Source organism: Lampris incognitus, chromosome 17 (genome assembly GCF_029633865.1).
Source record: "Lampris incognitus isolate fLamInc1 chromosome 17, fLamInc1.hap2, whole genome shotgun sequence".
In the NCBI taxonomy this organism is placed as follows: Eukaryota; Metazoa; Chordata; class Actinopteri; order Lampriformes; family Lampridae; genus Lampris; species Lampris incognitus.
The window spans coordinates 17,339,206-17,365,210 of record NC_079227.1 but is presented as its reverse complement, the minus strand read 5'-3'; the positions used below and the strand labels follow the sequence as shown (position 1 = coordinate 17,365,210).

General features: G+C 45.1%; 2 protein-coding genes across 2 annotated transcripts; both read right to left on the bottom strand.

Moving 5' to 3' along the window:
* Window positions 1–1,882: 1,882 nt before the first annotated feature.
* LOC130128028 (probable phosphatase phospho1) lies at window positions 1,883–5,421 on the bottom strand. The gene is made up of 2 exons (XM_056297739.1): window positions 5,359–5,421; window positions 1,883–2,695 (listed from the first exon to the last, which is right to left on the bottom strand). Exon 2 carries the CDS (start codon window positions 2,660–2,662, stop codon window positions 1,883–1,885), a length of 780 nt encoding a protein of 259 aa, XP_056153714.1. The 5' UTR covers window positions 2,663–2,695; window positions 5,359–5,421.
* A 484-nt stretch (window positions 5,422–5,905) lies between these two features.
* LOC130127265 (synaptic vesicle membrane protein VAT-1 homolog) lies at window positions 5,906–24,533 on the bottom strand. Its single transcript, XM_056296847.1, has 6 exons — window positions 23,941–24,533; window positions 16,670–16,877; window positions 13,048–13,218; window positions 12,782–12,871; window positions 11,708–11,946; window positions 5,906–9,973 (listed from the first exon to the last, which is right to left on the bottom strand). The coding sequence occupies exons 1-6, from the start codon at window positions 24,325–24,327 to the stop codon at window positions 9,773–9,775; spliced, it is 1,296 nt and encodes a 431-aa protein (XP_056152822.1). The 5' UTR covers window positions 24,328–24,533; the 3' UTR covers window positions 5,906–9,772.
* Window positions 24,534–26,005: the final 1,472 nt, after the last annotated feature.

Sequence of the window (26,005 nt, the reverse complement as noted above, 5' to 3'; positions counted from 1 at the left end):
TGGCTAAAGGACATTTCCACTATTTATGTGTTATTAAGTTATTCGGTCTGATGAAAAATACATGCTATTTGTCAGTTGCTCACTGATCAGTAAGTCATTCTTAAAAATTTCTCCTACACATACACCTGCACCATGAAATCTGCAGATTTCATGTTTTTTCATCATAACAGATTAAGAGAAATTATTTGAATGGATACTAATCCATTCATTTAAATCAACCAACTCTTAATTCATAACACTGTGAATAATACTGAATTGGACGTCTACCAATGAGTGTTTCCATGCACACGCAGCATCCCTGATCTCTGTTTGAGGCCATCTGCACACAGTAACCCAGCCTTTAATGGAGGCTGAAGTGTGCATATACCTCATTATGATGGATTTCTCTACTGTTCTCTGACATTTGTCACCGACACAGTGACCTGCAGTTAGTGAGAGCTGTGTGCGCTCATTATCATCTTTGCCTGTGTTTTATTGTGTTTTATTCTGTTTCAAGTTCTCTTTCTCGCCGAGCTGCCACTGCGCTGCACTGATAAACTTTGATTTCGTCCGGTTGATTTCCCTCAGTAGTCTGTCTCAGTGTCCACTGTTGCCACGGCTTGGCTGGGCAACAGCTCAGTTTTCTCATTTATTATCATCTAACAGGAGGGAATTCGGATACTGTCATTTCCGGGTAGACAATTTTGTGGTCTAAATGAGTGATAACGAAGATCTATTTCCTGAAGTTTCTCGCAAAATGCGGGTTTGAAATATTTGAGGGGGGGGTGTAGTTTGAAAGTCAGTTTTAGTTTGATATTATACTTTACACTACCAAGCAAATCAATGTGACGAACCTCCGTTTGATTCTTAAATATGGCATTTTTGAATATGCAAGCAAATATTGCGATATATATAGATATATCTACATATATATTTCGTGTAAAAGTCCCTATGATTGTCATGATAATAGGCTCTAAATGAGATGTCAGAAACGAGTGCAAGTGTGTGTGTGTGTGTGTGTGTGCACCCCAGCATCCTCCACAGCAAGTGTGTGAGTGTCTGGATCCCTGTGCTCTCCTGTCGCTGTCTTGCAGAGCTGCTACATAGGTGGTCTTTGTCTAAGACGGTGCTAACACGCCTGGTTTCTCTCATCAGACAATCACCAGGGCTTTGCATGAATAAATGAATGTATTTTAAAGGATAGGGTTTAGGAGAGGAGCCTGTTGGCACTGAGACCCCCCCCCCCACGGGCCCAAGACTGTAAAGACGTCACTTTCTGTGTTTTTGTAGCGCTCAAGAGGTAAAATTCCAAAGCCAACCCAATTATAGATCCCTCAGAAATGTCATGAAATTGGGTTAGTTAAATATTGTGGACCGTTGGCCGAGGAGCTAATTACATTCATTTTGAGGGGGATGGTGCGTGATCATGGACTTATCGTATTACAAACGAATTATTTTCATTCCAGGGCACACTACACACAACTTTGGTTAAGAGGTTCCTTTAGTGTTTTGAACAGGAACAAGAACTAGTACTTTGCTGACTGCGTATATACTATATATGTATATATATATCCTATGTGCTGATTTTCTTTACTGCTGACCTTTTGGCTTGGCATTCTTATGAGGGCTTTTCTAAGACCGCATACAATCTCAAATCCTTCAAACCAACAATAGAGCATGCTTAATACTTGACTTTGACATGGTTAAATAAAGGGTTTTTAGAAAAGGGCAACATAAAGATATGCGATTCAACTCGATCTGCAAACAGCACTTGTCCTTATTAGTTGTGCCAGGTCTGATGACGGTATAATTCAGGAAAATCGTAAATCTCCTGCTGTTCTCCAGAACTGGGGGCTAGTCAGAAATGTCTACCCCCCCCCCCACACACACACACACACACATCTCATCTCTCCTCCACCAGTTTCTTGAGATGGCCCACCACATCCTCCCCACTGATCCAGGGCACTAAGTTGGCCTTAAAAGCTGCTGGCTGGCACTGCTGCATTTTCTCCAGCAGCTGGTGCATTGGAAAGTTCCTCCTCGGGAAGGCCGTGTCTCTGGGGCCCAGAGCCAGAGAGGGACAGACATCGTTGGCCCCATCCCCAATATAGAGCACCCTCTGGAAGGGGACGCCGCCGCGTTCCTCTTGCTGCCGCGCCAGATATTCGCGTACGATCACCTGTTTGCACATGTTCTCCGGACAGCGTGGGCACGAGTGGGAGTGGAAGGGCAGCAGAACGAGCCGGCCGGCCGCATCAAAACTGGCCGGATTGGTGAAAATTCTCTGGAAAAGGTGACGCACCGTAGCATGCTCCAGCCAGGTCTCGATGAAGTACATGTTGGCGTCAGACACCACCACCAGTTCAAAGTCCTGCTGGTGGGTCAGCAAGAACTGAAGGAGGATCTGCAGGCCGGGTGTGGGTGGGATGTTCTCCACCGCAGATCGGATGGAGTCCTCCGACACCCCTTGCTCGGCCATGTATGCCAGGACCCGCTGCATGTGCTCGTTGTAGTGCCCCTCCCTGTAGGAATCTTTCAGCCAATCCGGGAGCTGCTGGCCCGGTGCGGCGCGAACCACAGCGTCGTCGCTGCTCTCGTTGACGATGGTCTCGTCGAAGTCGAAGAGGACGAGGAAGCGCTTGGGCGGCGCCACAGCAGGGGCGGGGTGGGCAGGAGCAGCCATGTTTGGCAGGAGGATACGACGGCTTTCCCTTGCCTAAGAGAAGGAGGAGGGTGGAAATAAAAGATCTGGTCAGTAAGCGTGTGAGATGCTAGCTATCAGCAACCTTCTTGGGCTTGTTTTTGCCCCACTGCAGGAAAAAGGTTGTTGGGCCTTATACTGCTACATGAGCTTGATTAAATTGCAAGGCTGACATAACTCGAGGCTGAGGGAAGGAGCAGTATCTATAACCACTCATAATTAAGTCATGCTCTGTATGGGGGGAAATTGTGTTTACAAGCGGGAAGGAAGGGATAAGGAGCTTAGAACAAACAAAGGGAACAAAGGACAAAATGTACAGAGCATGTGGCTTTCGACAGCAGCTGCCAAGAAACCCATGCTGACTTTGAAGGGATCAACTCATTTGCTTTGAATAAGAACTCCACCAATGTTAACTACACTTGGGCTGTCTTTGTTATGGAATACATAAACACCCTTACAACTAGGAGAGTACACTCAGTAGAGTGCAGATCCCCGCCCGGCGTATCTCTCCTCCTGTGCTCGGATTTAGCTGACAAACCAGTTAGCACTCAACTGCGGTATAAAACGGGTTTTTCAAAGGTTTTGAATCACTTCAACAATGACAGGTTCTTGATCATACAGTCATATTAGCCTGACAGACCCAGTAGTGCACGAGATTAGCAGCGGACAGAAAAACCAGTGTTTTTCAGAATCAGAATCAAAATCGTGTTTATTGGCCATGTAGGTTTGCACTACATGGAATCTGACTTCGGTCTCCTGTCGTTATAAGACTTTTGCGCAGCACCCAAGTTGATTGAACAGGAAATATGGGGGGGGGGGGGAGTTTTTAACATGCAGCGCTCAAGCTGAAAAAGAAAAAAACAACCTAATAAAAACGGTTTGCCTGTCGGTCTGAGGATGCGCAGCCTCCTAGGCGGACCCTTGCACGAATGCGATCAAATCTAACGTGACGTTGAACTTTCCAAAAAGAAAAGGTTTGCCATGCGACCATTTTGGTCTAACCCTAACCCTGTCTTGCGCACAAAAACTTTTAGGCTGATAAGCGGTTTGGATAATGGATGGATGGGGGTCTAATAGTATAGTAACGTGCATGGATAAGTAGACACGCTGGCCGCTGGCCGACGGGTCTGGCCCTTTAGTCGAGCGGTTAGCGATGTCTCCCGCGGTGCGGGGGATACGGGTTCGCGCCCCGCCTGTGGCAGTTCCTGTGGTTGCCCTCCCCTGAATTCGCTACAGTATGAAAGATGAGCCATGGACACGCGCGCGCTACTAGCTCGTGCTGTTTCGTGAGGAGCACTTCACTACACCACGTGGCCATTCACTCTCCTAAGATTCAGGGGAAAGCCCAGGTGCTCAAACGCAGACCAGATCTCGGAGCAGTGCCATGTTGACATAGGAGATAGCGCTCAGGCACACGACATCTACTGTCCAGACTTGCTGTAACATGAGTGAGGAGAAAAGGCTGGACTTAAAGGATGTTACATCACAACGTATCCCGGCCATAAGTTAAACAGGGAGTTGAAACGAAAAGCCCCTTATAAAGTCATTTCCCTAAGACATAGATTCAAATCAGTTCAACAGTTAAATAATAATGATAATAAAAAAAATCACCACAAATATAATTTAGCTGGTTTGTTTTGTGTTTATAAAATAATACGTTATTGCAAAAGAATGACAGAGCAATTAGTCACCAAAGCCAAAGACCCATGTTTTTCTTCCATGTTAAGATTTACAGCAACAGCCACAAAGAACACTGTTGAATTAAGGCGCATACCATGCAGTCCAAATCCATACTGTTACAGCCCGGGATTTTTGCTCACCCTCTGTGCCATTCATACAGACAGCAAATGACGACTTTGGTACAAGCGCTTGTTTTCCAGGCGAAAATACAACACAGCTTTATATAACGCAGAAACCACACGCATGCAAGCGCTTTATACTTCTATACATGTTGTGATAGTGGCTTGCTTAGTGTGTACACAAAAAAAGAAAAGAAAAGCGGGCCAGGGGCTGTTTAGGTGGTCTACACCGCCTTGTACATTTCACATACCGCTAGATGACTCCAACGCATTATTATGGTATTGTGGCAACGAGTGCGTGCTCGCCCTCGCCACGGCGGCTACTCTATTAATAGAGCACATGTACGGACTAAGCCGTCTAATTTTAAACCAGGCGAGAGGTATTCGTGTGAGGTTACCCTTGGAGTTGTATGGTACATTTTGAATCCCTAAAAGAGTAGGTATCCCCTAGATCCGTGGCGTCGCGGGAATGCGCGTCCATTCCCTTAAAGCGGGACCTCGCGTTCCGCTCCACCCAAGGAAATTAAAAATAATCGTTATGTAATTTGTTTGGATTGGTTTGTACGTACTGTCTATACACTACCGACACGGCAGCCTATTACAAACCGACGTTTTTGACAGCGCACGCGTTTTTTCCTGTTGCAGCACTGCCGCTTTCGTCGCGGGAACGCGGCGCCACGGACGTACGGGAGGGCAGTCATCCGGCGTTACCAAATTTGCCGATACACGTCCTTGGCCCGGCGTTCTCTCAAGTAACTCACTGATCTTTGCTTGTGTCATTTTACAAGGCAATGGATTAAAAGGCGAAATTAACGGCAAAACCTCGCTCGCTGACAGAGAAACGGCGGCCAATTAAGACAACAAAAACAAAGGGCTTACCAGTAGCGGTCATGTGGTTGTTCCAGATGAGAACGGGTTGATACGGCGGACTCCCGGCCCCAGCAACCGCATCGCAATGACGCGGCGAGACTGTTAAGAAGGAGACTCCCCCCGCAGCGCATAGCGGGCATTCCCTTTAACGTTTATTATTGACTGGTCCTATGGCGAGTACACTTAAGATGGCTTCCACGGAGTGACTCAAGATGTTGTTACGGGCGTGGGTATTGGTATGATTCAAGTGGGAGACATCTTTTTTTCTTCTTCTATTGCCTTGGAGGAGGCTTCATTCCTCTGAACATCTCAGAGGTAACTACGTTAAAAGCTGCCAAGTTGTGTTCACAAAGAACAGTTCTATCACAACGCGATCTGCCAGCCATATTGGATGTACCATAAGAGATTACCTATAGTACCACCTCACCCTGTTCCTTTTTCTGTTAATTCCATTCAATTCAATTCAAGTTATTGTCATTAAAAACAATGTGCAGGCACACGCTTAAAACGAAATAAGGGGGGGGGCGAAATAAGGGAAATAACACTTTGTTATAAATTTTTCTTTTTGGAAATATATTTTTTTTATTTGTAAACATAATAAAACAATAATGTAAGCTATACAATAACAATTCAAAACATCAAATTCAGGTGAGGACATTGATTTTGCAAGTCTTCGGACCAAGTCGTCTTCAGTTTCAGCTCCGTTGACAGGACATTGACCTTGCAGGAATAACTTGACGGTGCATGCAGCGTTTGGAATGTAAACATGCAAAAAATATTATAGTTGTAGTCTAATCCATAAGGTGAACTGGTCATATTTACGCTGGAATCCTTTGAGCCACTCGTTGGAAGGTCAAGAAAGTAAATGCCTAATCTGGTCAAAGGTCATAGCAAGCTCCTACCTACACTGTGGTCCAACTCTTTGATTATATCAAAAAGTAAAGGTTCGCCTGGGTTAAGCCTGACATGGCAGCAGTGTACGCTGATCTTGCGTGCGCGCGTCCGTGTCCTATTTTAAGTGACCACAAAGGGGCGCTACTGACTTACTCAAACACATCCAGGAAGCGCAAAGACAGAACATCTTCATAGAGACATACTTTAAAGAGATATATATACATATATATATATATATATATATATTAATCAGTAATACACAATGTTTTATCTTCAGTTCACAAGACGTGAACAACAGGTAAGCCATGTTGCAGCACAGCAGCAAAAAGCACACTTTCATGAATTCCATAATTGTATATTCAGAGCCTGTAGGATCGATTAAACCATTTAAATGTTTAGTGGACAACACTTGGCAACACTTAAATGACACATCAGACAATTAATGCTACTTGTTCATGCAAACAGTATTCAAGTGTGTACAAAAATAAAGAAATAAGCAAATTTGTAGCCTAAATTTAAGTCCCGTACTCCCAACAAAGTAGCACCTTGAACGCATCAGCACGCCTTCCATCTCTCAAACCATGTAGTACTTCTAATATACTTGCAAGCAGCATTTACTGTATTGTTTGTAGCTTTATTTACATAACCGCTGTAATATTTTCAATGTATAGTCGTTGTGTTTGTGTAACTGTTTGCGCTGTATTTGTCTTGATAGAATCGACATACTTATTCTCTGCTGCTGCCGCAACTTGGCCCTCAGGATTCATTAAAACGTCATCCAACTGAATACAGTGTAACCAGGTGTTGATATATAGGCTCCAGTTTCCTGACAAGCGGGGAAAATGTGTTTCTTAAAACGACAAAGACAGGCAACTGCTCGCTGTACAACAAGTAGAATAATGACATGTAAAAACAAGCTGTAAATGGTCCTGTGCAGTACAACAACAGTTTCCTGAATGCTGCGTGCACATGTGTGATAGAGTTGAAGACACTGGTTGAACGTTGGAGATAACAAATGGCAATGTTGTTCTCTGGTTAATTCAGGATCGCGTCTTTGACCCAAATAGATTGGCAACAACTGTCTTCTACGTTAGCTGATATATATGGCTAGTAGATTCGAGGTTGAATAAAGTGTCACTCAATCATGAAAACATTGCAGTAGCACAAATTACACTTGCACCACACAGACTTGGACGGCTCACAAAGGCAGTAAGAGTGACGTCAGGCCAGCAGAATGTTGTATGGGGTGGCTAAAAGGAGAGCCAGTGGTTATTGAGGATGGCATTCAAATTGTTCCTAAAATGTGGAATATTTAGCGTTTACATCTAGTATACAATCATGAGGATAAGGAGACGTAATTTGGTAAATTAACGCAAATGGCTATAGCATAAGAAACTTGTTTGTAGTCGTAGAGAGTTGAAAATATTGTACCCAAGCCACCTTAGCAGTCTCCCCTCATTAACGCATGATCGTTACGGTCGCAGAGAAATGAAATATCTGGATCCAAGCTCAGGGTCTATAATTATGAGGTCTCTTGTAAGAATTGCAGCCATGCCAATCTGAAACCAATGACGTTATCGTAAAGTGCTTGTGATCATGTGACCTGGGCACTAACACAAAACCAGCATCTTTTTTTTATTTTTATTTTTTTATATTTTAGATGGTGGGTTGGTAACAGGGGAATCCGGGTGTTTATTGAGGGTAGCCCCCCCCCCCCCGGCCCACCTTTGTCTCATAGGACAAACGGCAACACCGCTTCAAGCCGTAGGCAGAGAATCAGAATGTGACTCCAGCTCCCACTGAAACTCCACACCGGGTTTTACTTCACACCAAGGAGAGCGGAAAACACTCAATTCTAACAATGCTCTCAGGTCAGGGAGAAAAATGCAACCACTGTCATTGAACATTCGCAATTGGGTATAAAAAAAACCCCAATATCTATCAAACATGTTGGACGTATGAGACGTATGAGACGTATGAGACATCTTAAAGGGCAAGACAAACTGGAGATGGAGGGAGATGGAGGGCTCTTGGGGAGAGGCTATTATCTGGAGAGTCTGACAGAGAGAAAGAGAGGGAGGAAAGGAATGTGTGCTGCTGTTGTGGTGGAAGTGGAAGGAAAGCGCCCTCTCTCGCTCTCTTTCTCTCTCTCTCTCCCTCCCTCTCTCTCGCCCCCTTCTCTCTCTCTTCCTCGCTCTCGCGCTCTCTGGCTCTCTGTCTGTCTTTCTCTCTCCCTCACTCCTACTCTCTCTCTGCCTCTCTCGCCCTCTCTCCATCTCTCTCTCCCTGGCTCTTACTCTGTCTCTCTCTTTCTCTCGCTCTCTCTCTCTCTCTCCATCCCTCGCCGTCTCTTTTTTTCCTACAAGTCGTGTCTTCTGTGTCAACGCATCGAATTACATCCACATATGGAGAAAACATCTAAATTCTCTGGAAACTTCGCTGACTTTCAGCCATTTCGGCCCATTATGAAGAGCGCTGTTAAACACACACGGCAGCTTGCTAATCCATCAACACGGGAGTGATTTGAATTGAAATTCGCATCTGTGCCGCCTCTAAAAAAACGACAGTGTTATCACGCACCTTATAATCAAGGGATATTTACGACTCTCTCAGCATCACTTCACGAGCGGCAAGAACATTAAGATGGCAATTTTATGTCAGACTGTTGTTTGACATAAAACTCAGCGACACGGTCCCAGTTTCCCCCTAAAGAGGTCTAAGTCTATCTGGAGGAGTGCACCTTGAGCTGACACCCAGTTCTGTAAGCTTGCCATCAATCTTTTGGATTTCAGAAGAGGCGCTGCAAATATCGAAAGGCAAATCACAGAGGAGGAGCAGCCCCCCAGACGTCGAAGTGAACCGCCAACCTGTGTACAACGCGCAAAACGCTTTAAGCCAAACTTTGGCATGATGCTGCTTACAAATAACCCAAAAGCGAGGAGGCGCAGGTCTTGATTCACAGTTAGCTTGGCATTAGGAATGCAATTTGGTTTTTTTTCCCCCTTTGGTGCACTTATAATGTGAGGAAGAAGTAAAAAAAATTTTTTTAAAATCCACCGCTCTACACTATGGTGTGATTTCCCCCCCATTCCCATGTTGAACTGCTGCATCACCAAAACAGGCTATGAGGGACTCGTAATGTTAAACTAACGATGCTACCAAACAGTCCGACATCGTTCACAGAAGAAGGGAGTACAGTAAAAAAAAAGGGGGGGGACTATGGGATGACATCCTTACAAACTTTGAGCAACGCATCCTCACTTGCAAATCTCCACTGGTATCCCCTAACAGGGCTCACGTCTATATTTACTGACAGCACAGTACAGACACATGACACATTGTGCCACAAATCATCAGACAGACTTTGGAAAATACTGACAAACTCGAAGGACTAACGCCGGTTCTTGTTCCTCTTTTCATTTGTGTGTGTGTGTGTGTGTGTGTGTGTGTGTGTGTGTGTGTGTGTGTGTGTGTGTGTGTGGAGGCGGTTGTACAGTCGAGCGTGTGACAATACCATTTAAACAAACGCTCAGTTTTCCTCCGCCTTGCCCTCCGCTGCATCAGACTCCTCCGTCTTCTCTTTATTGACCGCTGCCGCGTCTGACTGGTCCACTTTTTCTGCGGCGGCGGGCTCACTCGTGACCTCACTTCCCTGTTTCTTGGCTTCGGGGAGGAGAATGACTTTCCCAATATTCTGCCGCTCGTGCATGCGTCTCATGGCGTCCGCCACCTGACAGAAGACGGAGGAGTCAACAAAACAGACACATACACAACGGGTTTGAACAGCGTTTCTCGACCCTTGTACATAGAGTCATCCTTACTGGCCACCTCCTGACACGGGCGTGCATGTATGTACGGAACGGTGAACTGGGACACCAAATAATGTGGGTTTTTTTTTTTTTTTTATTTCAAGAAAGAAATTCAAGACAGAAAAGCGTGTATTGCAAAGATTGGAATTTGAAATGAAAACAACACTTGCTGCCTATCATTGCCCTTCTTCAGCATTTGCCTCTTTCCCATCTCTCAACACACACACAGAGGATTTTCCATCGTCACGCTCGGCAAATAACCCCCCCCCTCCTCCTCTGACTCCTGTCTAGCCCTGGATCTACAGAAACTCCAAACGCAACCCTCCCCCCCACCCCCCCTCCTCTCCTCCCTAATGGCTGATACCACGGCAACAATGACCCGTCACCTAGCAACAAGTTGCCGAGGACTATCTCATCTGACGGGGTGACCGAGGTTCACTCGTCTGCCACGATTTGCGAGTGATGGAGAGGAGCTCTGACACACGGCGAGCGTTGGCGCACCTCCTGTCTGGAGTCGACAGCTTCCAACGGGTTCGCGTCACCGGTGTCAGTATCTTGCTTTTATCAGTGGAAAACAACAACAGCAACAAAAAATAATCTCCGTCAAACAGTTTCAGTGTTTCACAGCCTTCAAAGCGATATGCAGTGGAAAAGCCAGGAGGACTTTGGCCTGTCGCTGTCAGTCAGGCAGATAGGTACCCATGACACTGATGTCATTTACGAGGCACTCACATCCTGTGTCACAGTGTCAACTTTTCGGTGGGGTTTCTGATCGCAACACTCTGACCTACAACATGTCGCTACTGACAAAAATGTTCTAGCTCCTACGCTCGCTTCTGAATGAGATGCTGCAGTAGAAAGAGGAAGTTAACTCTCGACTTGAATTGGATGTAGGTAACAGTCGCAGAGAGACTCGCTTGAACCACAAGCACACATTGTGTTACCTTTCAGCGGTTATTATCATTTATACACTGATAATGATACTTCCTACCTGAATTGCACCCTTGTGTTAACATTTGAAATGTAAACTCTCATTGGACACTCTCGTTTTAGGCTCTTATCTATGGCAGTGACCCCCCCCATCTAACCAGATAATAAAACAGTTCAAACAAGAGTTTCACCAGCCATCCTCAGCACTGAGAAGACAAAACCAAGATCAGGTATTTAGGTCTGATTTCATCTAAACCAACCCTGACCATGCAAGCTGTGGGGTGAGTCGAGGCCCAGAGACATGTAGAGTAAGACTGAAGGGTCTGGAGTAAAGTGATGTATTTGGGGTTACATCATTTGGGAAGTGTGGGTAAAATTGACCCATTTCCATCCTGTTCTGAACATGGTCCTTGATCTTTGATAAGCTGTATATGCACGCACATACACACACACACACACACACACACACACACACACACACACACACACACAAAACAGCCCAAAACTAAAAGCTTACATAAGTAATACTGAATTTATGATTTTACCCAAAACCTTAAATACTAAATTACACATTTCTACATGCCAAATCGAATTCTTGCTAAAGAATAAAAAGCACATGCATGACACACGGCTTTTCATTCAGAAGCTTTTTTTTTTCTTGCCAACTTTCAAAGCTGCGAAGCCTTCTTGCAAAGTAAGTTTAAAAAGTATTCTTTTGAACCAACCTCCTCAAAGTGAAAGGATGAGTCAATGTGGGGCTTTATCTTTCCCTGGCTATAGAGATCCAGCAGTGTGGTCATGGTCCTGATGATGAGCTCCTCCTCTCTGATGTGGCCGAGGTGGAAACCAGAGATGGCCTTGTTGGCCTGCATCAGCTTCTGCGTGCTGACAGAGAGCTGGTTGTACCAGGTCTTAGCCAGGGCCAGGAGGTTCTTCTTCTGGCCTGTCACTGCATTAGCCGCACCTTGGGGGGGAGGGGATACAATAGAATAGAAACAAATCAAATAGAGTAGAATAGAGTCAAACAGAATAAAATCCACCTGTAATGTGACAACGGATAACTTTTTTGCCTTAACATATTATCATTAAATTCAGTTTGGCTGCATAGTGTGATGGTGATGGGAGGGGTCCCTCTAATATAATCATTCCTAATCCTGTCCTTTTTCGTCACTCCCAACAAAAATCTTAGCATCTTCAACTCTGCCACCTCCAGCTCCACCTCCTGTCTTTTAGTCAGTGCCACCATCTCCAAACCATATACCATAGCTGGTCTCACAACCACCTTGTAAACCTTCCCGTTAACTCTCCATCATAATAAATAACAACATAAATAACAGCCATCACAGTAAGAGACAGCACATGATGCATGACAATTAAAGTAAATGGTGATGTTAGAAAATATTACTGTTGCAACTGTGGTCAGATTTTTATCATTATTATGAAAAGATTAACAAATTTATATTCTGAATGGGGAAATTTTGACAGGAAACAATAAAATAGTGATGTTTAAAAAAAAGAAAAGGGAATTACTTTACCCAAAACCATCAGGCTTGTATATAATGATAGACTATGGGGGAACATTTCATTTGGTGGTGTGAGAATGTAAAACGGCTGTTGGCAGTCTTGCATCACCACTCCTTTTCTCTCCAAAATCCCAAACTATAAAACTTTTGAATACAGAATTAGATTTTTCTGAGATAAGCTTAAATTTAAAAATGAAAGTTAACATTGTTTTAAGATTATAAATCTATTACATAAAATGTAAATGACTTTTAATGTCTCATATTATGGCTTTTTACCAAACACTATAATTTGTCCCATTGGTTTCAATAAACTGTAGCCTTTTTGGGTGTCGGAGCCTCCCAGTGGGTCCAGGACTATGTCCACTCCTGAGGAGAAACAGAAAGAGAGTCTCAGAATGGCTTTATTTCTTTCAGCATCAAATTAATATTCAAGTTGACATTCAAGTCTGTGTGCATGGATTTCAAAATTGACAGTAGGGACAGAAGTGGGGACCCATGACAGGCACCCCCAAGTACAAGATAACAAGAGTCCCTGATCTCACCTTTAGGGCTGATTTTGCGGATCTCATCCACATAGTCCTTGGTGCGGTAGTCAATGGGGTGGGTGACTCCGCCTTGGGTGATGGTGTCATGTTTGTTGGCGGATGCCGTGCCGAAAACAGTCACGTCCTGCACAGTCCGACATAGCTGGGTAGCAGCAATGCCAACGCCACCTACAAAGGAGCACACAGTGGCACAGACAGTAAACATAGAAACCATAGAAATGTGTGCTAAATCTCTTACAACATTTTGCAAATTAACCATGAAAATAGCACGCTATACATATCACTGTACACATACTGTATACTGTACCAGTCTATCAGCCTGTCCATAGAAGCAATATGGCGAACAGGAAATTGCACAATACAGTAATTACAGGTAGTAGTAATTAATATAGACAAAACCAGAAACAATGGTTGCACAACAGTTTCTTTTTTCTTCCACTTTTTCTCTCTAATTGTACCCATTTAATTACCCCACTCTCCAAGCCATCCCGGTCGCTGCTCCACCCCCTCTGCCGATCCGGGGAGGGCTGCAGACTACCACATGCCTCCTCTGATACATGTGGCGTCGCCAGCCGCTTCTTTTCACCTGCCAGTGAGGAGTTTCGCCAGGGGAACGTAGCACGTGGGAGGATCATGCTATTCCCCTCAGTCCCCCCCCCCCGAACAGGCGCCCTGACCGACCAGAGGAGGCGCTAGTGCAGCGACCAGAACACACACCCACATCCGGCTTCCCACCCGCAGACACGGCCAATTGTGTCTGTAGAGACGCCCAACCAAGCCGGAGGTAACATGGGGATTCAAACCGGCGATTCCCATGTTGGTAGGCAACAGAATAGACCGCCATGCCGTCTGGACGCCTACAACAGTTCTTTTTATACAGAGCAGTGATGGGGAGATTGCTTGGGTGTAGGGGAGGTCGAGTCCAAAAGAGGTCAAAAACTACTAAGAAAAAACTACATGGAACTCAGACAAGACAATCCACACCAAGAGAGTAAGTGATGCTTCTTGCGGTCAATTCGGACTGAGAGGAAGAGCTTGACTAGCTAGCAAGACCCAACCTACGTAACTGCCTCATAATGCTTTGCTGCGTCTGTTGCCATGTTATCATACATGCCAATACTCAATAGTGCGACTAAGCAAAATACAGCCATTAAAACAATGATTGTGTATTTACTGCAAACAAATTATACAACTTTTAACACTCAGTGTTACATTATGGTTACTGGGAGAGGAAATAGTGTTGTATTTGTCTCATTATTTGAAGGTGGTTTGGACAAACAGACAATCCATCCATCCATTTTCCTAATTAGGGTCGCGGGATGCTGGAGCCTATCGCAGCAGTCATTGGGCGGCAGGCAGGGAGACACCCTGGACAGGCCACCAGTTCATCACAGGGCCAACACACACACACACACACACACACAAACACACACACACACACACACACACACACACACACACACACACACACACACACACACAAACACACACACACACACACACACACACACACACACCTCGGAACAATTTAGTATGGCCGATTCACCTGGCCTACATGTCTTTGGACTGTAGGAGGAAACTGAAGCACCCAGAGGAAACCCACGCAGACACGGGGAGAACATGCAAACTCCACACAGAGGACAACCCGAGACGACCCCCAAGGTTGGACTACCCTGGGGTTCGAACCCAGGACCTTCTTGCTGCGAGGTGACCATGCTAACCACTGCACCATCGAACCGCCCACAAATAGACAATATATTTTCAAATAAACTTGACTCTACACAGAATGATGCATACCGTATGGTACTGGCTCAACCAGTTGTCATTTAGCTGCTGTTTCTATTGAAGTTCTGTCTTTACGTTTTGAGTCTACATTGAATTGTGTGGGTTTCTGTGCACGGCAGCAACACACTCACCCATGGTGCAAGATGGCTGCAATTTATGACAGTCACAAAATCATTTCAGTCATGTTGTAGCCTACTGGGAGGCAGGCAAATTTCAGTTTTTCCAGTGAATAAACAGAAGAGGAAAAGTGCCAGAAGCTTCCTCTGAATTGTATGTTATCAGTTTGTTTGAATTATTCTAAAATAATGTACAATAACAACGTGATTACAATAACCTCAGCACTGATGCAGTGAGTGTTTTCAACATTTCCATCTGAGTCTTTTCTTGTCAATACGGAGCATGTAGTCTTTTGTGATGTGGTGTTTCAAGTTTTTGGCCATATGCCACAGTACACCAGACTTACACTTCAATTTTGTGGTCTGGTAGCAAATTCAACAGCTTTTGGAAATGTCATGTGTTGCCAAAGCAACATGCCTGATAATGATCAATGTTGATATTTAATAAAGGAGCTGCCAAACTGTGTAACCAAAGGTTCACACACTCTCTCTCCCTCCCACACACACACACACACACACACACACACACACACACACACAAATGCATGCATGTCTGAATCTGCAGTGCACACACACATACTCACAAAACCTTTGACCCAAGGTCTCTTGGCAGCTCATTTCCTACACAGACATGTGGCTGCATTCAAAGAGGCAATTAGTGACCTAGAATGACCGAGCTGTAAAATATTACACAGCGCCCGCCCAGGAAGACAGGAAACTGTTTGCTCGGCTGGTTTGAAAAAGCCTGATCTTCTGTGATGGTGTGCAAGCAAACATGTCGTGTCCATTTGAGTCTGTGTGATCAGAAAAATGTTGCATTTGATTTGCTGTTGAAAAAAAGGTAGAGTGTTTGCGAAAAGGCTTGCTCTTTTTTTTAATTTTGCAAAACCTGTTCCTTTTTATTGTTGATATTTCCCCCTTTTACTCCCCAGTTGTATCCGGCCAATTATCTCACTCTTCTGAGCCGTCTGGTCGCTGCTCCACCCCCTCTGCCGATCCAGGGAGGGCTGCAGACTACCGCATGCCTCCTCTGATACATGTGGAGTCGCCAGCCGCTTCTCTTCACCTGACAGTGAGGAGTTTCACCAGGGGGGCATAGCACATAGGAGGATCATGCTATTTCCCCCAGTCCCCCCCCCTCCCAAAAAGGCGCCCTGACTGACCAGAGGAGGCGCTAGTGCAGCAACCAGGACACACCCACATCCAGCTTCCCACCCGCAGCCACGGCCAATTGTGTCTGTAGGGACACCCGACCAAGCTGGAGGTAACACGGGGATTCAAACCGGCGAGCCCCGTGTTGGTGGGCAACGGAATAGACTGCTCTGCTACCTGGATGCCCCCAAAACCTGTTTCTGTGTGTGTGTGCGTGTGCGTGTGTGTGTGTGTGTGTGTACCATGTTTAACTATCCTAATGGGACCAAATGTCCCCATTAGTATAGAAAAACCAGAACCCACCTAACTTGTGGGGCCATTTTATGGGGCCACACAAGTAAAAGGGTCTATTTTAGGGTTAGGACTTGGATTTAGGGTTAAGGTTAGAATTAGGGTTAGGTTAAGGTTAGGGTAAGGGTTAGGGTTAGGCATGTAGTTTGCATGGTTAAGGTTAGGGTTAAGGGCTAGGAAATGAATGTAGTCAATAAGGGGGCCCCACAAGTATAGTTTTGCGAGTGTGTGTGTGTGTGTGTGTGTGTGTGTGCGCGCACGCCTTTGTATCTTACCTGCTGCCATGTGGATGAGAACACTCTTCCCTGGCCTAATGTTGGCCATCTCAAACAGCATCATGTAGGCTGTCAAGTAGTTAATGGGGAGAGCGGCACCTTCCTCAAAGCTCATTGAGTCGGGCATGGGGAAAGTGTAGTGAACGGGCACGATCACCACTTCCTGATACATGCCACTTTGGCTCATCAAGATGACGCGGTCCCCCACCTGAAGGCAGAGGAGAGAGAAAAGACAAGGCAAGATAAGATGAGCTGTATCGATCCTCACAGACATACTGAATTTTGAGGCAGCGGGCAGACAACTTCAAACATCTCGCACTGTGTACTGCATACTGCACACTGTATCTTGCACTTACAAACATAACCAAGTTGCTTTACGTGTTGCTGGCTGCTTTAGTAAAGCTTTACCTAGTATGCCGTGGACAAGGACACCCTTCAGAAACATCCTTTCCAGCTGAGAAATAAAAAGGTTAGGGCTATGCCTGTTGACAGTGTTGCAAGCAGAGGATAAGGAGGCGATGAGGGGGTGGACAGAAACAAGGTACTGATGAATGGGGTGATGTCAGTTGAGAGGAGGAGAGGGAGAAGCAAAGGAAGGGGGCAGAGGAAGAGGTGGAAAACCAAGAGAATTGAAGGGGGAGAGCGAGAGAATAAGAGCGAGAGAGTGAGAAAAAGAGAAAGAGGAAAGGAGTGGAGGTTGTGTGTGTGTGTGTGTGTGTGTGTGTGTGTGTGTGTGTGTTGGGGGGGTTGTCAATTCTCCATTCGACAGCAGCACATGAGCTCCATGGCACACTTCCCTTAAGTCATCCATGCACCCTACGCGTAACCGTGTGGATTGCAGGTGCCGCCAAAAGCTACAAAATAGCGCCCGTTAATTTACTGTAATCGTGCACGTTATGAACTTGCTGTTAACTCAAGGCATAATCCAAACCAACACCCTCGCAGACTACACTGTACTCTTTGAGACCACGCCGGGAAACGTTTTGTGTGTGAACATTAGAAAAGTAAATGAGACACGGGGAGGGAGGTCTGTGCTGTTCCTCGTTTGTGTTCTCGCGGAGGAAAAACAACTCAATAAAACATTTTGGTTGGTGTTGCTGGGCACAGGAAAGAAGTCTGATGTGACTGTGAATGCTACGGTGCTTCCTGTTAACACAGCTTAAGGATCTGCAGGCCGCACCGCCTTCCTGCTGCACACAGACTCAGACAATAGACACAGTCGACAAACACACACAGCAAGCATACCCAAACATGTTGACACATCCATTTACAAACACACATGCATACACACAAACATCTAACGTTTCAAACACACAACTTGCACAATTTTGCAACGTGTTACTGAAACAGTGACGTATACACGGTGTTGAAACTGCTTGTCTACTTGTTGCATAATACACCGATCGAAAAACTTGATCGTCAAACTTTTTTGCAGTCCACTCCGTAAGCAGGTTTGAATTCAATGGAGAACACGTTTTGGCTGTTTTCAATTTCAACCGTATCCACTGGTTAATCAGGAAAATGGTTTGGAAGGGACTCGGGAGTGTCATGTTGGAAAACGGGGGTCTCGTACAAGACATCTGTTCCACCACATCGTGTGAAACGCCCAAGAGCTCCTGTTCACCTCTGGTGAAGCAACGGCCACTTCAGCCAAGAGACACGGCCGAGGACAAAGGAAAACGAGTTTAGGTCCCTCTCTCCAGTCACAGCTGGCCTTTATTTCTATTGTTCTGTCTATCTGGTCCTCCCTAAGCTGCTGCTGTCACTGCTGTTGTTGTGGTTTGCTGTCTCGTGGCCAACTACTCCCTCCCGAGAAAGAATGGTGTTGGAATGCACCACTCCACTCCCGCTACAGGATTCCTGCTCTTAGAGGATGGATGGACAGATGGAGGAAAGAGAGGCGAGAAGGATGAGATATGGGTGCAGTATGTGGGGTAGGAGGATGAGGAGGAGGAGGGAGAGGAAGAGGAGGGAAATTCCAAAGTGGCACCAAGGGAAAGGGAGGAGGTCCAAATAATGCAAGTGCATTTCCACAAACACAGGCATGCCTTTAGTAGTCATAGTGAACAGTATAACACAAGTGTGTTTGTGCATGCACTCAAACACACACAACACATTCACACATGCACTGAAGACGGGGCTTATGGGTAGACAGCTGATAGCAGATTCATAGGTCAGTTATGTAGGCTCTTGTAACGGCGGTGATACCGTCTCCGGCTCTAAGGTGAGGGCCGGTGGGTGCTTTGAACCTCAGTACCTCATTTTACAGTTCACTTGTAAGTGTGGTATCTGTAAAGGGACATTTAAGTCCTCTAAGGTCTGTTGTTTGATTGTTACAGCTAGAAAATTTGTAGGCGGGCCTAGAAATGACTGGGTGGGGCCTACAGGCTTACAGCCAATCACACGCAAGCTCTGAAAAGCTTACTGACCGAATAGTTCTACTACAGGAGGAGAATCACGTGACCATAACCAACGTCACACAGTGGGCGAGCTAACATAGCATCACCAACAGAAGTGTTAAAAACAGACCATACTATCACACAACATGACACACGGCAACCGGCAAACAGGTACACTCAAAAAAAAATAAAGGCGCAGCGGTATGAACGAAACCCGTTCACTTGAGAAGTGGGAAATGGAAACAAACCTTCCCCTACTCGCATGAGAACAGAGACATTTGGATGAAAAGCAAAATGTCTTTCCTGTTTCATTGCAAAAACTACCCACCGAAAAATCGAGTTAAAAATCAACATGGCCCCGCCGCAGGCATTCCTACATAGGAGGCACAAATAAACACCCCAGTAAGAAATATATTGCTGACTACTGAGATATAACGCAATGGGGATTGCCTGCTAGTGTTGTTACACCCTTTATATGAACCTCTGTGGGACGATATTGCCACACTACTGTGTCTCACACAGACAGGAAGATGAGCAATCACATGTAACGGTGACATAAGTTCAAGTCCCCTATGTCCTTATCACATGTCATCCTTCCTCATCCTGTCAACTAACCCCCCCCCCCCGCTAAAAAACTGAAGTGCCATTAAAACCACGTAAAGTGAAAGCTCACCAACAATGGCTGATATGGACAAACAATTCAGACACCATTTCCTAATTCTGTAATCGTTTAACAGAGGGCAACAGGGTAAATTTAGGGGCAGCCGTAGATACTTAATTCAGCCGGTATATCCAATACCGATGATTGGACAGAGCTCAAAATGTCGCAGAGTATTTTAGATATTTGTCATTCCATGTGGCCTCAGTTGACCTCTATCGAGCTCTTATCAAGCAGTAGCTGCAGGTATGTGCGGGTGATAAGAGTGTGAAGATCGTCTAAACAGAATAAATCACTGATTACGGCAAATTTCCACAGCCACTCATTTACAGTCTGCGGGAAGTTGGCTCCCAATCCATACAAATGTTTCAAAAGCAGAGAGGCTAATCGAATGGGTTTGACTTAAGTCACTATTTTATCCTTTTTATCGCTTTTTATCACATCCACCATTTTGTCGGATGTCTCTTATTATGGTCTGATTTTCGACTCTCTGTTGTATCAAAGCACTCTTTTTAAACTGCTTTTTTATCATATCTTTTTTGTATCCTGTCATAACTTGTCTGTTTGTTACTGATGTAGCACACCTTGAGCTGCACTGCTACTGACCTGACCCGTCTGCCACCTTCAACCATGGTTAGTCACGCGGCCAGGTGACATATACATTACATGACATTACATATAAATATATCACGTATTAGTAATTCGCACATTCTAGTACTTTTCAATATGCTTTATGTTTGCTGTCATTTTTTTCCTTGATTTGGAAATATGGTATGTCTTTCTGTACCAAGTGGGAGTTCTCAAGTCTACTTTTTGTTGTTTGTGCCCCTTGCATGGCTGCAGCCAAGGCAGGTTGAGGTTACCGATGGGGTCGACCTACCCCAAAAAATAAAAAGTCCAAAAAGTCCAAATAAAGTGTATTGAACCCCAGCAGGGGTGTATTCCAGAAAGCAGGTTTCATGAAAAGTCTTGAGTTTGTTAACCCTAAGATGGGGGGAAACTCGTGGGTTTTCCGTTTCCGTTGGGTCTGTTACCACGGCATCTCACTCAGTAACCACCCAGCGTTAGAGTTACCTCTGTTTCTGGGACGGAAAGCCCCAGCGTTTCCCTCGTCTCAGGGTTAACAAACTCAGACTTTTCACTACACCTGCTTTCTGGACTACACCCCCGCTGATGCTATCTTCGGAACAAACTAAGCTTACAGCCACTATGATATTTTTAAGCCTGAAATATCCATAATTTGCCGATCCTTCCACTAGATTACAAGTTCTAGTATGCTGAAAAAGATAAGAGTATTTGCAGTCATAGAAGGTAATAGACTGGCTTGCATAAGGTATCCTGTGTTTGGATTGAATAGATACACTTTTTGAGGGGGAAAAAAGACACAACCCCCTTTTAGTGGGCTGACTACAGCCCTGCCCTGCCCCTCACAATATAATGGCAATAAATTGAAATGAATTGAAGTAAACCGAATTGAAGCGAAACAAACTGAACGAAAGCTGCTACGTAAATGAAATGTATGATGATTAGTATTAGTATTACTATTAGCATTACTATCACTTTTATTATTATTATTATCATCATCATCAACTTTCATCTTCAGTGTTTGCTGTTCTGCTCTACCTGTACAACTCTTCAACTCTTCCTGTACAACAGAAGAGCACTCGAATAATCAAAAAAGCTTCATTGATAATAACACAATTGAAACCTTTTGGAAAACCATAAATGAGTTGTCGCCGTTCATGTCATCACAAACTGAGGATCTTGTGAACGACTTCAACTCAAAAATATGAAATATCTTTGACAACATTGCACCTGTTAAAACTAAAAACATAGAAAAACAAAAAGCCCCCTGGAGAAATGGAGTGGTTATTAGGCAGCTTAAGAGAGACTGTCGCCAAGCAGAACGACAGTGGAGAAAGACTAAACTTCAGGTTCACCGTGAAATGTACAAGGACAGACTGAACAAGTACTGCAAAAAATTAAAAAGGCCAGACAATCTTTTCTCTCTAAAATCATTAATGAAAATATTAACAATAGTAAAGTGCTTTTCTCCACTATTGACCGACTTATTAATCCACCATCTCCAAACCCATCAGAGATGCTGTCCACTCAAATATGTGAGCAATTTGCTACATTCTTCAATAAAAAAATTATTGCCATTAGACAGAACATTAGTACCTCAAGATCCAGTAATGAACCTACCCTCCAGTTCTCCAGAAATATCACTGGCGCCATGTCTCACTTTGACACTCTGGACCTTTAAAGTCTAGACAATATTGTTAGGCGGCTCAGGTCGTCCACCTACTGCTTGGATCCTCTCTCTACCAGCTTTTTTAAAAATGTTTTTAATTGCTTAGCACATGATGTTTTAGAAATTATTAACTACTCTCTTCAGGCAGGTATATTTCCTGCAGCACTTAAGACAGCTGTTGTTAAACCACTTCTGAAGAAGAGTAATCTTGATGCGACAGTTATTACCAACTACAGGCCCATCTCCAACTTACCATACCTCAGCAAAATCTGTGAAAAAACAGTTTATTCTCAAGTTAATAACTATCTAATATCTATCAACCTTCTAGGCATTTGTCAATCGGGTTTTCGATCTCACCATAGCACAGAAACAACACTTATCAAAGTTGTGAACGATCTGCATATGAACACGGATTCTAATACATTTTCTGTTCTTGTGCTCCTGGATCTCAGTGCTGCTTTCGACACTGTTGATCATGATATTTTGCTAGAGAGATTAGAAAAATGGGTCGGCCTCTCTGGTCCGGTTCTCAACTGGTTTAGAACATACCTTCAGGACAGGCAGTTCTTTGTGTCTATTGGAGACTTTTCCTCGGACAAAGTGGGTATAATGTGTGGGGTACCCCAAGGTTAGATTCTTGGACCACTACTATTCAATCTCTATATACTCCCACTTGCACATGTTATACAGAAACACAAAATAAATTACCATAATTATGCAATGATTCACAACTGTACATATCCCTATCTTCTGATGACCTCGCTCCCATACGTTCCCTAATTCAGTGTATTGACGATACTACTTTATGGATGTCAGATAACTTTTTACAACTGAACAAAGACAAGACAGAAATACTTATTTTTGGTGCAAAGACTCAGAGACAGAGAATTGCAGCTCATCTCAGCTCTCTGTCTCTGGAGTGCAAAGGTGAAGCTAGAAATCTTGGTGTAATCATGGACAGCGATCTAAATTTTAAGAGCCACATCAATCATCTCACAAGATCAGCCTTCTACCATCTTAGAAACATTTCAAAACTAAGGGGCTTTCTATCAATATCAGACTGTGAGAAATGAATCCATGCATTTATAACAACTACACTAGACTACTGCAATGGACTATTCACCGGCCTCCCAAAATCAGCTGTGCACCAACTACAATTAATTCAAAATGCGGCAGCACATGTTCTCGCCAGAACTAAAAAGTATGAGCACGTTACACCTGTTCTTAAATCTCTGCATTGGCTCCCCGTTAAAACTAGAATTGATTTTAAAATGCTTTTAATTGTATACAAATCGCTAAATGGCCTTGCACCACGCTATATAAAAGATATGTTAATTCCCTATAAACCAGCAAGAACTCTCAGGTACAATGGCAGTGGTCTTTTAACCATCCCTCGTGCTAGGTCTAGAGCAGGGGAAGCTGCATTTTCTATTTATGCCCCAAGTAGATGGAACGCCCTGCCTGAGGACCTGAGAGAGGCCCCCACACTGGACACATTTAAAAGCAGGTTAAAAACCTTACTTTTTAAAACAGCCTACAGCTAAATTCATAGTGTGTGTGTGTGTGTTTTATATATTTTGCTATTTTTACATATTCTGCTCAGTTGTTACTTTTAATTAATCAGTGTTTATGGCACTTTTATTTATTTTACTAACTCAGTTTTAAACTTATTTGTACTTTTCTAAAATTTGCCTGTGCTTTTATTTATTTCTTTTTTATGGGGGGGATTTTATTGATTTAATTGTTTTATTGTGTGAAGCACTTTGTGTACATTTGTTTGTATGAAAAGTCCTATACAAATAAATTCTGATTGATTGATTGATTGATTGATTGATTGATTGATTGATTGATTGATTGATTGATTGTAGAATGAACCTCAAACAAGTCCCAATCTAAACGGGCAGTGACAAACGAGGGAAATTGACATGGGTCCATTCAAAAAGAGACAAACCAAACTCACCTTCCTCTCCGTCACCTCCTCCCCCACGGCTTCTATTACTCCTGCTCCCTCCATCCCCATCGTGACGGGCGGAGGGGGCAGCAGCTCGTACATGCCCTGTCTCCCCAGCAGCTCCGCAAAGTTCAAGCCGCAGGCCCGGAGCCGCACTCGCACCTCCTTGCTGGCGGGCTGCAGCCGCTGCTTTTTCAGCTGCACCTTCACTTTGTCGTAGCCTCCGTATCCCGTCAGAACCAGAGCACGCACGGTGACATCCTCCGCGGGCGTTGTCGCCTCCTCCGCGGGTCGCGACTCCTGCGCCTCATCTGAGGGAGCAGAAGGAGCCTCATCTTGCGTCCTATTCTCTTGTTCGGCTTGTTGTTGTTCTTGTTGAGCCTCTTCGCCGGACATGACTCAATTTCTTCCGATGCGCACACTCGCAGACTTTAATTAGGCTTCTTTGATTGTTTGTGGATTGTTTTGTTTTTCCCCACGTAATTGACTTACGATTTATTTTGCCAAAGACGCGAAAGACAACTTAAAGAAATTATTCCAAGCGTTGAATCGTAAAAGAAATGTAACTTTCTGGGCGCAATCGCACGTCTATCCAAGCGCAACGCCCGTGCGTAAAGCTCTGCCCCCAGAAAACGACGTGTCGGGTTTTTTTGGCACAGATAAGAGAGCGCAGAGGCGTGTGTGGTGAGTGTCAAACCACGGACAGTGGATTCGCTGCTACTGAGAACAGGGAGTGATACGGGATCGTTTGCGTTTCAGGCGGTTTGAAAGACAGCTGTGGATATTAGCAGAAATTTGCAGCTCCACCAACAAAGCTGTGCACCAGAAACCTGAAACCTATCATAGGCGCAGTTTGAACATTAAGGTTGGGGACTCACAAAAAATAAAAAAATTTAAAAAAGCAAAAAATAAAAAAAGAGAAAATGTAATGTATACAATAGAGGCTTAGTTTACATGAAAATTTAGTGTCGTCATGCTGAGTACGGGGCGAAGTCACGCAATATCATGAAAATATTGATACATATGGCCTGGCGGCCTATCCAGGGTGTCTCCCCGCCTGCCATGGCCCTGTGATGGCCTGGCGGCCTGTCCAGGGTGTCTCCCCGCCTGCCGTGGCCCTGTGATGGCCTGGCGGCCTATCCAGGGTGTCTCCCCGCCGGCCGTGGCCCTGTGATGGCCTGGCGGGCTATCCAGGGGGTCTACCCGCCTGCAGCGGCCCTGTAATGGCCTGGCGGCCTGTCCAGGGTGTCTCCCCGCCTGCCGTGGCCCTGTGATGGCCTGGCGGCCTATCCAGGGTGTCTCCCCGCCTGCTGCGGCGCTGTGATGGCCTGGTGGCCTGTCCAGGGTGTCTCCCCTCCTGCCACGGCCCTGTGATCGCCTGGCGGCCTGTCCAGGGTGTCTCCTCGCCTGCCGCGGCCCTGTGATGGCCTGGCGGCCTGTCCAGGGTGTCTCCTCGCCTGCCGCGACCCTGTGATGGCCTGGCGGCCTGTCCAGGGTGTCCGCCGCCTGCCGCGGCCCTGTGGTGGCCTGGCGGCCTATCCAGGGTGTCTCCTCGTCTGCCGCGGCCCTGTGATGGCCTGGCGGTTTGTCCAGGGTGTCTCCTCGCCTGCCGCCCCATGACTGCGGGGATAGGCTCCAGCATCCCCGCGACCCTGAGAGCAGGCTAAGCGGTTTGGATAATGGATGGATTGATATCAGCAGGTGCATTTTCATATTTCAACTAATATGCCCAATGAGTGATGGAATATTGCGAGAATCACCATAGAAACCGAACTCGCACAAACTGCAAAACCCAACAGTAAACCAGATACAGATCCCAGCTATTAGCGTTTCTCCAGAGATGAGCCTTGCAGGCTAGTTTATAGACCTACCCCGCCGCCATTAACATTGGCAACTACAGCGGTATTCTCACCAGGCCTGCTTAACTCCGTCTCACTGAGAGTTTCTTCTCTGGGCCTAGCTGGTATGGTTGTTTTTTCGCAAAAAAAAAAAAACAAAAAACAAAAACAGCGTGTATCCATTATTTTATCATGTCAGAAAGTCTTTCAAGGCAGTGGTGGTGAGCTGAAGAAGC